This window comes from Sorex araneus, chromosome 5 (genome assembly GCF_027595985.1).
Source record: "Sorex araneus isolate mSorAra2 chromosome 5, mSorAra2.pri, whole genome shotgun sequence".
Lineage (NCBI taxonomy): Eukaryota > Metazoa > Chordata > Mammalia > Eulipotyphla > Soricidae > Sorex > Sorex araneus.
This window is the reverse complement of record NC_073306.1, coordinates 195046478-195062293: the sequence shown is the minus strand read 5'-3', so window position 1 is coordinate 195062293 and position 15816 is coordinate 195046478. Positions and strand designations below refer to the sequence as shown.

General features: G+C 47.2%; 1 protein-coding gene across 1 annotated transcript in view; it reads right to left on the bottom strand.

The window, feature by feature from the left end:
• Window positions 1-4954, bottom strand: part of RUFY3 (RUN and FYVE domain containing 3) — a 92090-nt gene extending 87136 nt beyond the window's left edge. Inside the window, exon 1 of the mRNA XM_055137298.1 lies at window positions 4703-4954. Coding sequence (XP_054993273.1) covers window positions 4703-4913 — 211 coding nt within the window. The 5' untranslated portion in view covers window positions 4914-4954. The remainder of the gene's footprint in view (window positions 1-4702) is intronic.
• Between the last annotated feature and the right edge of the window lie 10862 nt (window positions 4955-15816).

Here is a 15816-nt window from a genome sequence, read left to right as displayed (position 1 = left end):
TGGTATAAAAAAAAAAGGGCAAAGTCTACACATGTCTGCAAAAGCACAAAAAAAATTCTGGAAGTCCCTGCCATCAAAAGTGGCAGATTATGACAGAAACGGAGGCGAGGTGACCCAAAAGATCACTTTGTACTCAATGTATCTTTGTATTAATAAAATACCTAGCGCTGGGCCAGAGAGGCTGTATACAGCAAGCAGGGCGCTGGCCTAGCTCACAGTTGACCTGGGTTGGATCCCTGGCACCCCAGCTGGTCTCCTGAGCACCTCCAGGAGGGACCCCTGGATGCAGAGTCAGGCGTAAGCTTGAGCATGTGATTAGATCACTACATGACTTGAAAATATAAACAAAAATCAACTGAAAAAGAAGCCATGGTGAAAAGGTTTGAGATTTTTAAAGCTGGATGCACAAAAATGAAGGTTACCGGTATAAAGAAAATCCAACTGAAACAGAAGTCGTGGTTAAAAGGTTTGAGATTTTTAAAGCTGGAAGCATAAAAATGCAGATTATCAGTATATTCAAAACCTCAGAGGGGAGGATGGGGGATGGAGTTTAGGAAGAGGGTAGCTCACGCGCATGTGTGAGGCATGTGTGGCGCTCCTGGTTCTAAGTCCCCACACCGCAAAAATACAGATATTTCCAGTGGGATAGATATAATCTAACAAGAAGAGCTAGAGAGACAGAACAGAGGGTAGGGAATTTGCCTTGCACTCGACCCACCCAGATTCCATCTCCAGCATCCCACAGGGTCTGGAATGCTGCCAGAATCAAGTATAGGCCCTGAGCATACGTGGGTGTGGTTCCACAACAACAACAACAAAACCCAAATCTACAAGACATAGTCGCCTCTTTCCTATCGCACAGACACATGTCAAATATTTCTGCACATTCAAACCTGAAGGGTTTTACACCGACACAGCACATGTCACAAACCTTAAGAAAAAGATCAGGCTACCTTCTTCTCCACATTTTTGCTATTCTTCGTTAGTATCTTTTGAAAGAAAACTTCTAGGGCTGTGTGTGTGGGTTAGGGGTAAAGTGCATAAAAAAATCTTTTATAAAAAAGCTCTCAGGCTCACATGAAAGGTTAATTTTTAAAATATGAATACAGTCAACATTAATGCACTAGGGCCTGATAAACAGCACAGGGCAAGAAGGCATTTGTCTGGCATGTGGCGAACCCTGGTTTAATCCCTGAGCACCGCCAGGAGTGATTCCAAAACCAAAAAACATACAAAATCCTAAAATAAAAAGATCACACCGGGCTGGAAAGATAAGTGGGTCGGGCATTCGCCTTGCATGTGGCTGACCTCAGTTTGTCCCAATATGGTCCCCTGAGCACCATCAAGAATAACCCCTGAGCATCGGGGGGTGTGGCCCCAACCCTCCACTCCCAAGCAATCATACTGCCTTAATGTACAATCTCTCCAAGTTTTATATATCAAACATCTTTGGCTAACACATTAGCAAAAATTAAAATCTGAACGTTGAGGGCTGGCAAGAGCTCAACGTGACGGAGCACAGACTCTGTACGCAGAAAGCCCGGGTCCAACCCCACAATGTCCCACGCCCCAGCACTGGCGCTGGAGAAGGCTCAGGGTATCACAAGTATGGTTCGAAAATAAAAGACATGGAAAACAAATGTAAACATTTGAGTGCTTAGGGCCAGGGATGTAGCTCATCTGTGAAGCACTCGTCTGAATGTGTGAAGTCCCCGGTTCCATGCCTAGTATCCGCCCGCCCCCCACTCCCAACACACACACAAATTGAGAAACTCAATGGATTCAATCCAAGTACATTACAATACAGACAAATACAAATATTCATTAGGTTCAGTCCAAATACAGCTCTTGGGGCTGGAGCGATAGCACAGCGGGTAGGACGTTTGCCGTGCACGTGGCCGACCCGGGTTCAATTCCCAGCAACCCATATGGTCCCCTGAGCACCACCAGGGGTAATTCCTAAGTGCAGAGCCAGGAATGACCCCTGTGCATGGCCAGGAGTGACCCTCCCCCCCCCAAAAAAAAAGCAAAAAAAAAAAGTAGATTAATACAGCTCCGGAAAGTTTTAAAAACTGTTTTGGTCTTAGATGCTCAAATGAACAGCAAACAGATCCAAGTTCTGATATACTGATTTACAGGTAAGAAAAACAGTATTACATTTACTCTGCAGAGCAGCAACAAGGAAGCTTTTTATAATCAAAATATTATTTTTCCAAGTATTTGAAAATTTAAGTACATATAAAAATAACCGATCTGAATAAAACAGTTTAAAATAAGAACCACTTTAAAGCAATTTTATATTTAAAATATGTATGCTTATTTTTTTTTAACATGAAATGTTCTAAGTGACTAATTTAGAAAGCAGAGGAAGTGGGACTCATGTATTTTCCACATGAATGCTTACACAATAAACTAATTCAGAAATAAAGACCACGAGAAACTATTAGAACTTTACATGCTACTGAATCATGCCAAAGCATCTAAGAGATGACACTTATGAAACCTTGAAGTTTTCCATTCCTTTTTTTTTGGCTTTGACATTGGGCCACGTCCAATGGTGCTCAGGGGTTAGTTCTGGTGGTGCTCAGGGGACCATACGGGACTCTGAGAATTGAACCCTTGTCCGCTACATGCAAGGCAACTGCCCCACCAGTTTTACCATATTGCTCTAGCTCCAGTTTTCCATTCTTGAGCTGAATCATGTTTAGGCCCCAAGTTTCTTGTAAGACTTAAAAACAAACATGCACGCGAACAAAAGGCCCTTGACAAATAATTAAATGAAATTACAATCATCTCCTTAACTAATTCTACGAGACTGCTGAAAAGTTCTTCTCCATCAATCCTCATACCCACGCAGCCGACCTGAGTTCAAATCCCAGCATTCCATATAGTCCTCTGAGCACCGCCAGGGGTGATTCCTGAGTGCATGAGCCAGGAGTGACCCCTGTGCATTGCTGGGTGTGACCCAAAAAGAAAAAAAAGAAAAAAGAAAAAAATAAAAAGAGGCGGTGCTGAGAGAAAAGTGAAAGCAGAGTAATACATTTATCTCCTCTGCTAGAGAAACTCAGTTCTGCTATGCACGGATCTGGCTTATTAGCGTACACCACTCCAACGCCCAAACTGTGGGTTCGACTACGAATCCTCGTCCACGGTCAGAGTTCGCCTCTTATCTGACCTACTCCAGCTGAACCCAAGGAACCTTTATCCCAGGACAGTGTTCCACAGTTTCGAATGTCTGATGTATTCTTTTATAGAGCAATGGGCCTGGGAGGCAAGGAATCCGGGTTAATTTTGTTCCTCTTACATACGTCTGAGTGTAATTTGCAACAACTAGCTCAATTATACCGATCCTTGGCTTCTTTAGATCAGGAAAAGTGGTATCTTTAGCTCACATGAGATTCACTATGATAATGACAGCACATGCTCATGGGACATATGCCACTGGTGTTAATCGCTTCTTAGGACATGGGGTGGCGGAGATGCAGGAAAGGCAGTAAGGGACGGCAGTGCAGACAGCAGTTCAAAGGTCTGCTTTGGTGCTAAAAAAGTCTCTTAGTTCTGTCTCTGAGATTCCCTCCTCACATCAGGCAAGTTCCTCTCTCTTTATGGAACTCAGAGAGCAAAAATATTTAGCATGTATGTCATACCTTGTCTCTTCAGTCCTTTTCATACTTGAAAAACAAACCTAGTCTTTTCTCAAGACCAGACCACACTGTTCCAACAATCGTTATTTAATACACTACGGCCCGCGAGGACCCCCGCCTGCGCAAACCACAACACACAGGGCACTCTCTGGGTGTCCAAGGACAGCAGCCCGGGGACAGCCCTCCCCAAACCGCCCCGTCCTCCCGCACCCGCGCCTGCTCCGACTCCGAGGGGAGGGAACCCTGTGAAATTTTAGCGAGTGGGATTGCACACTCTGTTAGCAAGGGCGGGGAGGGGGAGACGGAGAGGCGAGAGAGAGGAGAGACAGAGAGGCGAGAGAGAGGAGAGACAGACAGAGAGGGAGGAGAGAGAGACAGAGAGAGGAGAGACAGAGACAGAGAGGGAGGAGAGAGACAGAGGAGACAGAGACAGACAGGCGAGAGAGAGGAGAGACAGACAGAGAGGGAAGAGAGAGAGACAGAGAGAGGAGAGACAGAGACAGACAGAGAGGCGAGAGAGAGAGAGAGAGAGACAGACAGACAGACAGAAACAGAGAGGAGACAGCGAGATAGAGAGAGAGAGAGAGAGAGAGAGGAGAGAGAGAGCGAGAGAGCGCGATAGAGTGGCAGAGACAGAGAGACAGCGAGAGACAGACAGAGACACAGAAAGAGAAGAGAGACAGAGAGAAACAGACGGAGAGGAGGGAGAGAGTGACAGAGGAGAGAGACAGAGACAGACAGAGACACAGAGAGACACAGAGAGAGACAGAGACAGGGAGAGCGATCGAGTAAGAGCGAGCGAGCGAGATCTCGCTCTCGGGCCAACCGAGCGGCCGCGGCGGTGGCGGCGCGGCGGCCACACCCGCCTCCCCGGGCCGGCCGGGCCGGGGGTCGCCGGGCACCGCCCCCTCCTGCAGCGCCGCGGGGCCGCCCGGGCCGGGGCCCGCGAGCACGTGGGGGGCGGGGAGCGGCCGCGGCGGGGGTGGGGGTGGTGTGGGAGCGGGCCGGGAGCCGGGAGAGACCGACGGGCGCCCCGATCGCCGCCCCCCGCCACTCACGGTGCTTGGCGCCGCCGCTCGGGTAGCTCAGCAGCAGGAAGGGCAGCGGCGCGCCGGCGGGCGGCGACGGCGGGGGCCTCCAGGCGCGGGGCGGCGGCGGGCCTCCATCGCCCGGGTACAGCAGGAAGAACGGGGCGGCCAGCGGCGAGCCGGGCTCCGACGGCCCCGCCGCGCCCTCCGGCTCCCCGGGCGGCGGCGACGTCCCGGCCATGCTGGGGCTCCGGGCGCCGCGCTCGCCCGACGCCGCCCCGCCCGCCCGGCCGGCCCGCGGCTGCTCGGCTCCGCCCGACGGCGCGGGGGGCGGCGCCCCGGGCCGCTCGGGCCCCCCCTTTCCGCTTCCCGCGCCGGCGCCCCCCGCCTTACCCGGCCCCCGGGACGGCCCTGGAGGAGCTCGGGGTGCGGGGGGGTGTCGGTCCCGGCCCCCCCGCCCCCCCAGCGGCGCGGCTCTTTGTGTGCCGCCGCCTAAGTTCGTCGGGGGCCCGCCGCCTCCCAGACCGCGGGGACCGAGCGGAGCTCATTGCCCGAAAAGAGGGGGGGAAAGAAGGGGACCCCCCGCCCTGCGGGGAGCAACCGGACCATTTGTCGTCCGCACACGGCGACTTGAACCGTTCGTGCCACGGGCTCTGACTCAGGAGCTTGCTCCTGCGAGCAGCCGGAGGTGGGTGTCTCGCTGCCACCGCCGCTTTTGTTCCCGGGCATGTGCGCGGTGGGGAGGTCGGGGGGTCGCCGGCGCCCCGACTCCGCCGCTCTTCGGCCCCGGAGTTGGGGACGCGCCCGCAGGCACCTGGAAGCCAAACAGCTTTGGAATCTGTGGGACCCCGCGTCTGTTAAAGGGGCGGGCGGTTGTCACTTGCACGGAGCTCGGGATTGTCCCGCTCTGGCTGCCTTTGGGATATTTGAGCCCGCGGGTTCCGATCCAATCTGTAAACGTTTCTTTTCCCTGAATAAAGACAATTTTCCCAGTTGCTACCGTGATTTCTTGCCCCGGTTTCCGTGTCCAAGCGTCCCGTGTTAACTAGCCGATTCGCTAGTGTTCCGGTTGCAAGATGCTGGCCTACAGTCCGTGCTGACTCATAATTAAAAATCACTGCTGGGTTACATTGTTACACTCCTGCTTTTCTCTCTCTCAGGTCTGCCTTTCCCCCTGTAATGCCGCCTTATTCTCTGAAAGAAGTAAACCAGGAGACTTATCTAACCATTCACAGCCTATTCACCAAATCTTTGAAATAAGGTTTTTTTTGTTTGTTTGTATGTTTTAACGTTTACAAGAAGCTTAAAGCAGAATTTCTTACTAGCGTTGCAGTTTCTGGTATTTCCCAGACTTCTTGTTCCAGGTTTCTGCCTACTTATTTATTCTCGTTTCCTCTTCTTTAAATCATTATAGTGTTTATTCACAGAGACGTGGGGATTAAAAAGAAATATAAACACAACTTTTAAAACAGGATCTGGCCTAGTGTAAAATTATTTAATCACACTGGCAAAATAGTATATCACTCACAAAAGAGTGGATCATTTAAAAGTTTTATCTTCAACATTTTGGAAGTTTGTTGAACCTTTTTAATATTAGAATATTGGTGAGGGTGAGTTTCTTGGTTAAGAAACACTTGCTGCCTTATAGAATTTGCAAACTGTTTACTACATTGGAGAGAAAAATTGAAGGCTTCTGTAAGTATTTATTCGTGGGACACTTCTGGCTGCATAGGGCTTACTCCTGCTTCTTACCTGATTTTATTTATTTATTTATTTATTTATTAATTTATTTGCTTTTTGGATCACACCCAGGATGCCCAGGGGTTACTCTTGGCGGTGCTTGGGAACCATATGGGATGTCGGGGATTGAAGCCGGGTGGGCCTCGTTCGGGGCAAACATCCTACTCACTGTACCCAAACCCCCTGTTACCTGATTTTAATGGGCAGCTTTTACAGAAACTTTTAGCTCCTCATTCTCTTCCCTTTGGCTCACAGTTGCTGGAAAGGGGTGGTACACTACCTTGCCAGGCGGCCCTGCACCACTAAACCCGGTGCGGGTACCCCCATCTTTTACTTTACTTTACCTGCAGAAATTTTCCAGGATCGTCATTTTCTTGTCAAGTTCCTTCACCAAGGAACTTGATTTTGCAGTGTTTCAGGAAAGAATTTGACAGGAATATCTCTTAGGTAGAAGTGAGTATGAGCCTCACAAATCACTCTTAACGGAGACCGGTAGTCAGCCAAGGGACTCATCAGCACATTCATAGAGTAACATATGTTTTCTCTCTCTCTCTCTCTCTCTCTCTCTCTCTCTCTCTCTCTCTCTCTCTCTCTCTCTCTCCTCTCTCTCTCTGTCGCTCTCCACCCCCCGCCGCCCCCCCCCATTAGCCAAGATACCTACTATAGGTATTAGAAACGTTGATGGTGCTGGGACACCTTGCCTGTATTGATGTATTTTTAAAATGCTTTTTCTGTTTGTTTTTGGGTCACACCTGGCAGTGCTCAGGGATCACTGTTAGTGGTGTTCAGGGAACCATCTGTGGTGCTGGGGATTGAGCCCAGGTCAGTAGTTTACAAGGCTAATGCCTTACCCACAGTTATCTGTCTGCCCCCAAAATGCTTTTAAAAGCAGCTTTATGGTTATTAAGTGTCAATGTAACAAATACAGAAAATTAGCCAAACTATGAATGCTTTAAAACTCATAGGCAAAGCTATCTGATGAGTGGTTTTTTTTTTTAAGGTGGATGGTACGCTATGTTCCTAATTCCTTATGCTTTTAGTTTTTGAATCAATAATATAATCACAACTCTGCATAAACTTTAGTGGCATAACCATCTGATTCAGCTGTTACACATGTTTAGTGAAGCCAAGATAATAAAAACAAATAGTGTTCAGTTGCTTCTTTTTGTTGTTTGGTTGTGTTTGTGTTTGTTTGGGGTCATATCTGGAGGTGCCCAGGGCTTATTTCTAGTTCTGCACTCAGGGGTCACTCCTGGCGGGCTCGGAGACCTTATAGGTTACCGGGGTTGAACTCAGGTTGTCTGTGCTCAAGGCAAGTGCTCTATCTGCTGTGCTATTTCTCTGATACTTGAAAATTGGCACCAAAGTTGGCACCAGAGAAAATGATGGGTAAGACACTTGCTTTGCATGCAGCAGTTCCAGGTTCGATCCCCAGCACCCAATATGGTCTTCCAAGCCTCCCCAGGAGTGATCCCTGAATGCAGTCAGGAGTAAGCCCTGAGTACCACTGGGTGTGGCCCAGAGACAAAAAAGAAAGACAATGGACAGAGTCTCTTCTTTCAGTTTTAATGAGACAAAACCCGAACCATTATAAAAACCCGAACTCTACTTTCTTGGACAATAAGCAAGAGGTGTTTTTATACTTTATTTGCATTTTATTTTAGTTATTGTTTGATTTTGTGAAACACTCTGAGGGTCTCAAGGGTGAACACTTCGTATTCTGTAACTTTTTAGGGATCGATGCCATATGTGTACTATTAGCATCAGCTTTTAGAGCTTTTTTTTTTAGGTCACACCCGGCGATGCTCAGGGGTTACTCCTGGCTCTGCACTGAGGAATCACTCCTGGCGGTGCTCAGGGGACCATATGGGATGCTGGGAATCGAACCGGGTCAGCCATGTGCAAGGCAAACACTGTACCCGCTGTGCTATTGCTCCAGCCCCAGCTTTTAGAGCTTTGACCAGAGGAAAGGTACCACTTGTTTTTCTGCTTCCATATGACTTTACCAGATTGTTTCAACTTCCGTGTGCTGTTCTTTAAACTTCTAAAACCCCTCCCAAATCTTAATGTTAATTTGTGCTTTCTTGGATAGAATTAGGTTTTTTATTTGAGGGCTGAGGTGTCAGGGCTCTATTATTCTGATTCTATTATTGCAAAGATCTTCTACCCAGTTTCCCTGCCTCTAGTTTTGCTTTGTTTTTGTGTTTTGGGCCACATCTGGTGGTGGGTGCATAGGGCTCACCCCCCTGGTGGGACTCTGAGGGACCGGATGGAACCCAGCTATGCCACATGCGAGGCTAGTCCTTTAGCCACTAGTATCTCTCTAGCCTCCCCCTAGTTTTAATCTCTAACAATTTCTTTTCCCTGTGACAGCTGGAATGAATAATTTTCTGGGGTTTTCTGGTTGTTTCTTTGGGGGCAAGGGTACACCTAGCTGTGCTCAGGGCTTCTTCCTGTGTCTGCACCCAGAGTTCACTCCTGGCAGGGCTTGGGGGAACCGTGTGTGGTGCTGAGGACTGAAACCGGGTAGGCTGCACGAAAGGCAAAACACACGCGGGGCTACCCTCCAGCCTCAATAATTTGCTGCTTTGAAGTCTGATGTAGTTCGAGGTATGTCACAGTGATTGTTTATTGTTTTCTGTCTTGGACCACACCCCGTGGTGCTCGGGGGTTACTCTCAGCAGTGCTCGGGGTATCCTGCAGTGCTGGGCTCTGAGCCCAGGGCTCCCCATGCAAAGCATGGCTTCAGCCCTTTGGGCCATCGGCACAGGCTCCACCATGATTCTTAAAATTCTTGGCTGGCCCTCCGTATCTGGGATGCAGCTTCAGTCGGAATCGTTCCCTACCTTTCTTCCTGCCTGCCCTTGCCCTTCTTGCTCTGGGATAAACTCGGACATGCTTGGCGTTCCTCGTATTGCCACGCCTGCTCTTTCTCCAGGTTACTCTAAACGGAACTTCCTACCGTCAGTGTAGAGGACTAGAGGATTATTTTGAGATTCCATGGCACATTACTAAATAGTTACTGCATTGATTAATTTATAGTGTGTCTATGTTTTCAATAAGGGTTTGCTGACTTTGAATTTCTTTAAGTAGTGCACAAAAGATTTATTCTAGTAATTTTTAGGCAATCTGGCCCCACCCCACTAGCTCATTATTTTCTTGATTTTTAAATTGATTTATCATTAGCTTACAATTATTATGTCTGGCATATAAAGTAACATTGCTTAACACTGCTATACTTGTGTAGGATTCACCACACCCACCATCAAAATGCCAGGTGGTTCTAATGTCATCCCACCACCAAAAAGACTATTGTTTCCTTTCATTCCACTTTCCCAACTCCTGCCTCTCTGTAGCCATCATAGTTTTTACCAAATTTAGGAGACAGATTTATAGTTTGTTTTGACCAGGATTTGCTTTAGCTATTTGTATTTCACAGATGAGTGAAACTGTCAGGTAATTAACTTTCACATCCTTTGTACCTCTACACCTCAATATCCAACCACTTTTGTCCTGAAGGCACCAAAGGACACAATTTTATTCAATATTTTTAATGGCAGAGTAGTATTCCTGAGTATATTTACTATGGGACTGGAGCCATAGCACAGCGGGTAGGGCGTTTGCCTTGTACGTGGCTGACCTGGGTTCGATTCCTCCGTCTCTCTCAGAGAGCCCAGCAAGCTACCGAGACTATCCTGCCCGCATGACAGAGCCTGGCAAGCTCCCCGTGGCATATTCGATATGCCAAAAACAGTGATAACACGTCTGACAATGGAGACATTAGTGGTGACCACTCGACAGTGCTATATTTACCACAGTTTCTTAATCTAGTCATCTGTTACGGACATTCAGGTTGATGCCTTATTTGAATATTATGAATAACTCTCCTGTGGAAAGAGGGGTGCAAATATCCTTTAGAATTTTTGTTTTTCTGTCCTGATAGAAACCTAGGAATAGTATCACTGTATCATACACTATTTCTCTTTTTTTAAAAAAAAGGAATCTCCATTCCATTTTCCATAGAGGTCTCGCCAACTAACATTCCCATCTACAGTGGTTTTTTTTTTTTTCTTTTTTTTCTTTTTGGGTCACACCTGGCAATGCTCAGGGTTTACTCCTGGCTCTGCACTCAGGAATCATTCCTGGTGGTGCTCTGGGGACCATATGGGACACTGGGAATAGAACCCGGGTCGGCCATGTGCAAGGCAAACACCCTACCCACTGTGCTATCGCTCCAGCCCCTACAGTATATTTTTTTAGAGTTCATATCCTTATCAATACTTATTTCCCATGTTTTCGGTTTATTTTTACTTTGGGGTCATTCCTCGTGATGCTCAGGGATTACTCCTGGTGGGTCTCAGGGGATGCCAAGAATTGAATCCTGGTCAGCTACGTGCAAGGCAAATGTCCTACCCACTGCACTCTCTCTTCAGACCCCACTTCCAATTTTTTGATAATAGACATACTTGGACTGGAGCGCTAGCACAGCGGGTAGATACATTTTAAGGAGTGAAACTGAGCCTTAAACTTAGTCTAGCCACAGATAAAGAAATGTGGTATATATACTTTTTGGGGGGCTGGAGAGATAGCACAGTGAGTAGGGCGTTTGCCCTGCACGTAGCTGAGCCGGGTTCAATTCCTCTGCCCCTCTTAGAGAGCCCGGCAAGCTACTGAGAGTATGTCGCCCGCAAGGCAGAGTCTGGCAAGCTACCCGTGGTGTATTCAATATGCCAAAAACAGTAACAACAAGTCTCACAATGGAGACGTTACTGGTGCCCGCTGGAGCAAATCGATGAGCAACTGGATGACAGTGATACTTTTTTTGGAATATTACTCAGACAAAAGAAGAAATGAAACTTTGTCTTTTGCTACAACGAAAGAGAACATCACATTCTCCCTTAGGATGAAAGGAGAGGCTGGGAGAGGGGGTGTCACACCAGGTGGAAAAAGCCAGAAGGGGAAAGACAGCTCTGTCCTAGACGGTATCACTTCTGGGTGGCTGGAGAGAAGCAAAGCAAGAAGACTAACAAAATCAAGTCAAACAAGCACAGTGGACGCCGACGCAGAGCTATGCTTCCCCGAGGAAGGATGCAATGGGAGGGAAGATGCCGTAGAGGGAAAGAGACTTCAGGGGTGGGTGGGGGGACGGGTGATGTGGTAAGAGACCGTGAAGCATGAAATTAGACCCCAAAAATACTATCTCGGTATAAACCATTGTTATCTAATTAAAAAGGAGTATAGATGAAAAAGCTAACCATTAGGCTCTAAGGGACAATTGTTTCTCTTAAAGCATAGCATTGTAGGCGCTGGAGCAATAGCACAGCGGGTAGGGCGTTTGCCTTGCACGTGGCCGGCCCGGGTTCGATTCCCAGCATCCCATATGGTCCCCCGAATACCGCCAGGAGTAATTCCTGAGTGCATGTGTCAGGAATAACCCCTGTGCATTGCCGGGTGTAACCCCCCCAAAAAAAATTTTAAAAAGCATAGCATTGTATTAATTTCTTCCAGATCGTTTTGTAGTTTTGGGAAATGCTGATTAGCTTTTGCGGGCGGGGGAGGGGCTGTTCCCTGGCTCTGTGCTTGGCGGGTGCTCCTAGCAGTGCTCAGAGAAATGTGGTTCCAAGGATGCAAGGCAAGCACCAAAACCCTGTACATCTCTTTCATCCAAGACTGCTGATTTTTATTATTTAATATTAATATCCTTACTAGTTACTAAATATTTTAAGCTTCACTTTGAAGCAAGTGCAAAATCATTGTTGTTCTTCAAATACAGCTGAATCAAGAAAACATATTTGGAATATATAGCCAAAGTAATTATCAAATAAAAAATTCAATATAAAAATATACTTTAATGGAATACTACGCAGCTGTTAGGAAAAATGAAGTCTGAAATTTGCCTATACAAGGATGGACATGGAGAGTGTCATGCTGAGTGAAATGAATCAGGAGAGGGGCAGACATAGAATGACTGCAGTCATTTGTGCTACATAAAAAATATAGTGTTAGGGGCTGGAGCGATAGTACAGTGGGTGGGGCGTTTGCCTTGCACGTGGCTGACCCGGGTTCAAGTCCCAGCATCCCATATAGTCCCCCGAGCACCGCCAGGAGTGGTTCCTGGGTGCAGAGCCCGGACTCAGCCCCGAGCATTGCCGGGTGTGACCCAAAAAGCCAATATATATATATATATATATATATATATGTATATATATATGTATATGTATGTATGCATGTGTATATATATAGTGTTTTTTATATATGTATATATATATATAGTGTTAGTATATATATAGTGTTAGACTAAGATCCATGACCAGGGAAACAGAGGGTAGGAGGACTGGCCAATGGTTGGAATCAACCACAACAAGTGTGTGTGGGGCGGAGGGTAGTTAAGGTAGAGAAGAGAACACTATAACAATAATACCTGGGAATGACCACGCTGGACCGCTGGACAAGAACTCAAGAACTGAGTGTTAAAAGTAGGTAAAGGGATATTCTTGATAAAGAGCAGGGGACTGGGGGGAAGAGAGAGAGAGAGAGAGAGAGAGAGAGAGAGAGAGAGAGAGAGAGAGAGAGAGAGAGAGAGAGAGAGAGAGAGAGAGAGAACTGGTGCTGGGAAATGTACATTGGTGGAAGGTCAGGTGTTGGAACACCGTATGACTGAAGCTAATCATGAATGGCTTTGTAAGGGTCTATCTTGCAGTGATTCAATAATAAAATTTAAAAAATAGGGGCTGGAGCGATAGCACAGTGGATAGAGCGTTTGTCTTGCACGTGGCCGACCCTGGTTCGAATCCCAGCATCCCACATGGTCCCCTGAGCACCGCCAGGAGTAATTCCAGGTGTGACCCAAAAAACAAAACAAAACAAAGTTTTTAAAAAAGTACTGTTGCCCCTTTGTTCATTGATTTTCTCGAGTGTGCACCAGTAACATCTCCATTGTTGAGACTTGTTGTTACTGGTTTTGGCATATCGAATACGCCACAGGTAGCTGCATCCCATGCAGGTGGGATACTCTCGGTAGCTTGTCAGGCTCTCTGAGAGGGATGGAGGAGTCAAACCCGGGTTGGCCGAGTGCAAGGCAAACCCCCGCTGTGCTATTGTTCCAGCCCTTTAAAACACTTTAAGCAAAATTTAAAAGACAAACACCTCACTTGCTCTTCAGGCCCACATTCTCCCTTAAACGTGCGCGCACCTCCCTTGCATGTCCCTGTTCCTTTGCTTGCCTTCTTCACTCGGGAGAAGGCCCTGTTCTCTCTTAAACACTTCTCCCTCTCTCCCCTCACATCTTTCTAAATAAGTTTCAGTAAGACTCTTGCTTCACCAAAAATTAATACACCTAGCATTTGATGTCGACTGTTAATTTTTAACTATCTAAACTTTCAATGGCAGAATAAAAATATTTTTAAAGAACTCTAAAATAATTAAAAAACTTAATACCAGCTGCAGTACATTTCAGTTTGAATTATGGCTTTTTTGAATCATCTACTGTTCAACTAGTGTTATATGTTGATGATTATGATTCCTGAGGTGTAAGAAAGAGGGAAGTGTGTTTTCTTTCCCACTCTCCTAAGTGGGAAATGTTCTTTTGGAACATTTTCTTTTTTTTTCTTTTTTGGTCACACCCAGCAATGCACAGGGGTTACTCCTGGCTCTGCACTCAGTAATTACCCCTGGCGGTGCTCTGGGGACCATATGGGATGCTGGGAATGGAACCCGGGTTGGCCGCGTGCAAGGCAAACGCCCTACCCACTGTGCTAGTGCTCCAGCCCCTTTTTTGGAACATTTTCTTAACACTTTATACACATGGCAGGGATTGATACAACATCAAATACTTTCCACTCATTTCCTTGTTGTTTGGTACCTTTTTGAGGTGCTCAATCAATCTTCTGTCCAATTTCCCAAGATTTAAAAACTTTCAATTTTTTGTTTGTGGGGTCACACAACTGGCATCATTCAAGGCTTTTTCATTGTTTTTTGATTTTGGGCCCTGCAGTGCCCAAGGCTATTCCTGGTGGGGTTTGGGAGATCATGTGGGGTGCTGGGGATCAAGCCCAGGCTAGCCGCATGCAAGGTAAGTGCACTACTTGCTGTACTGTAGTTCTGGCCCTGCCCAGGGCTTATTCTGCTGGTGCCCAGAGATCACTCCTGGCAGTGCTTGGGGCAACATGGGGCGAGGGATTACACCCCCTTAGCCACATGGGGAATCTCCTTGCCCGTACTATCTCTCCAGTTTCCTAGACCTTTCACACTATCTTTTTTTTGCTTTTTTTCTTTTTGGGTCACACCTGGCGATGCTCAGGGGTCACTCCTGGCTCTGCACTCAGGAATTACCCCTGGTGGTGCTCAGGGGACCATATGGGATGCTGGGAACAGACTCCAGGTCAGCTGCGTGCGAGGCAAACGCCCTACCCGCTGTGCTATGGCTCCAGCCCTCACACTATCTTTTCGTAATTGGTAGATGTGGCTATGCCATTATCTATGATTTGTTGAGCATTTCAATGCCAGACGTTAATCCTGATAACTCAGTAAGGGCCAGTAATTATTAGGTAACTACTGTATGACAGGCATTATTGCTTTGCAAATATCCACTTACTTCTGTATTGTTTTGTGGAGCCACACCCAGCTCCAGACTTGGTGACAGTATATGGTGCCGGGAGTTAGAGCTGGCGTCCTGCCTGTGAAGCATGCAGTCCAGCCCACTGCGCAATCCAGCCCCAGGTTTTCCAGTTGATTCAGATGATGCTGGTTGGCAGTGAACTTTGAGAACCGCTACGCTACTTTACTGTCTGCTCTTGAACCAGAAACAATTTTCTACCTGTTTCTCACTACATTACTAAACATCTGTAAAACTGGGCATGTAGACTTTTCCTCCAGCCACACACTCTATAATTCTGAACCCAGGTTCGATTCCCAGGTGTCCTATACACTCAATTCTGACATTACCTGGAGAGGGTCAGGTCCCAGAGCTAAAGGCCTAGTCCTGGACGAGTGCCTGCCATGTCCCCAACTCCAGATGCCACTCAAAAGTCGAGGTTCTCACTTGAGCTGCTGACTATAAATAAATGATCCCTGTAACTTTAATTTGCTAGAATGGCCCCAGAATTAAGATAAACATGTTTACCAGTTTATTAAGGATAATGAGGGCTACAGTAAAATAGCCAGGATGAAATGTCTCGGGCTGGCCTGGAAGGTTCCCAGTGCAGGCAGGGCCTTCTGTCCCAGCACAGCTTCACTGACCCCCGCCACCCTAGAAACTAGAGTTCCAAACTGCTGGGATTTTGTGAAGAATCCTCTGGTAGATGTGATATTCACTCATGTTTGGACCTCTCTACCCTCTCTGGGGAATGGGAAATGAGGAGGGGAGATGGGAAATTCCAAATTTCTAATCACGGTGACCAGCCCCC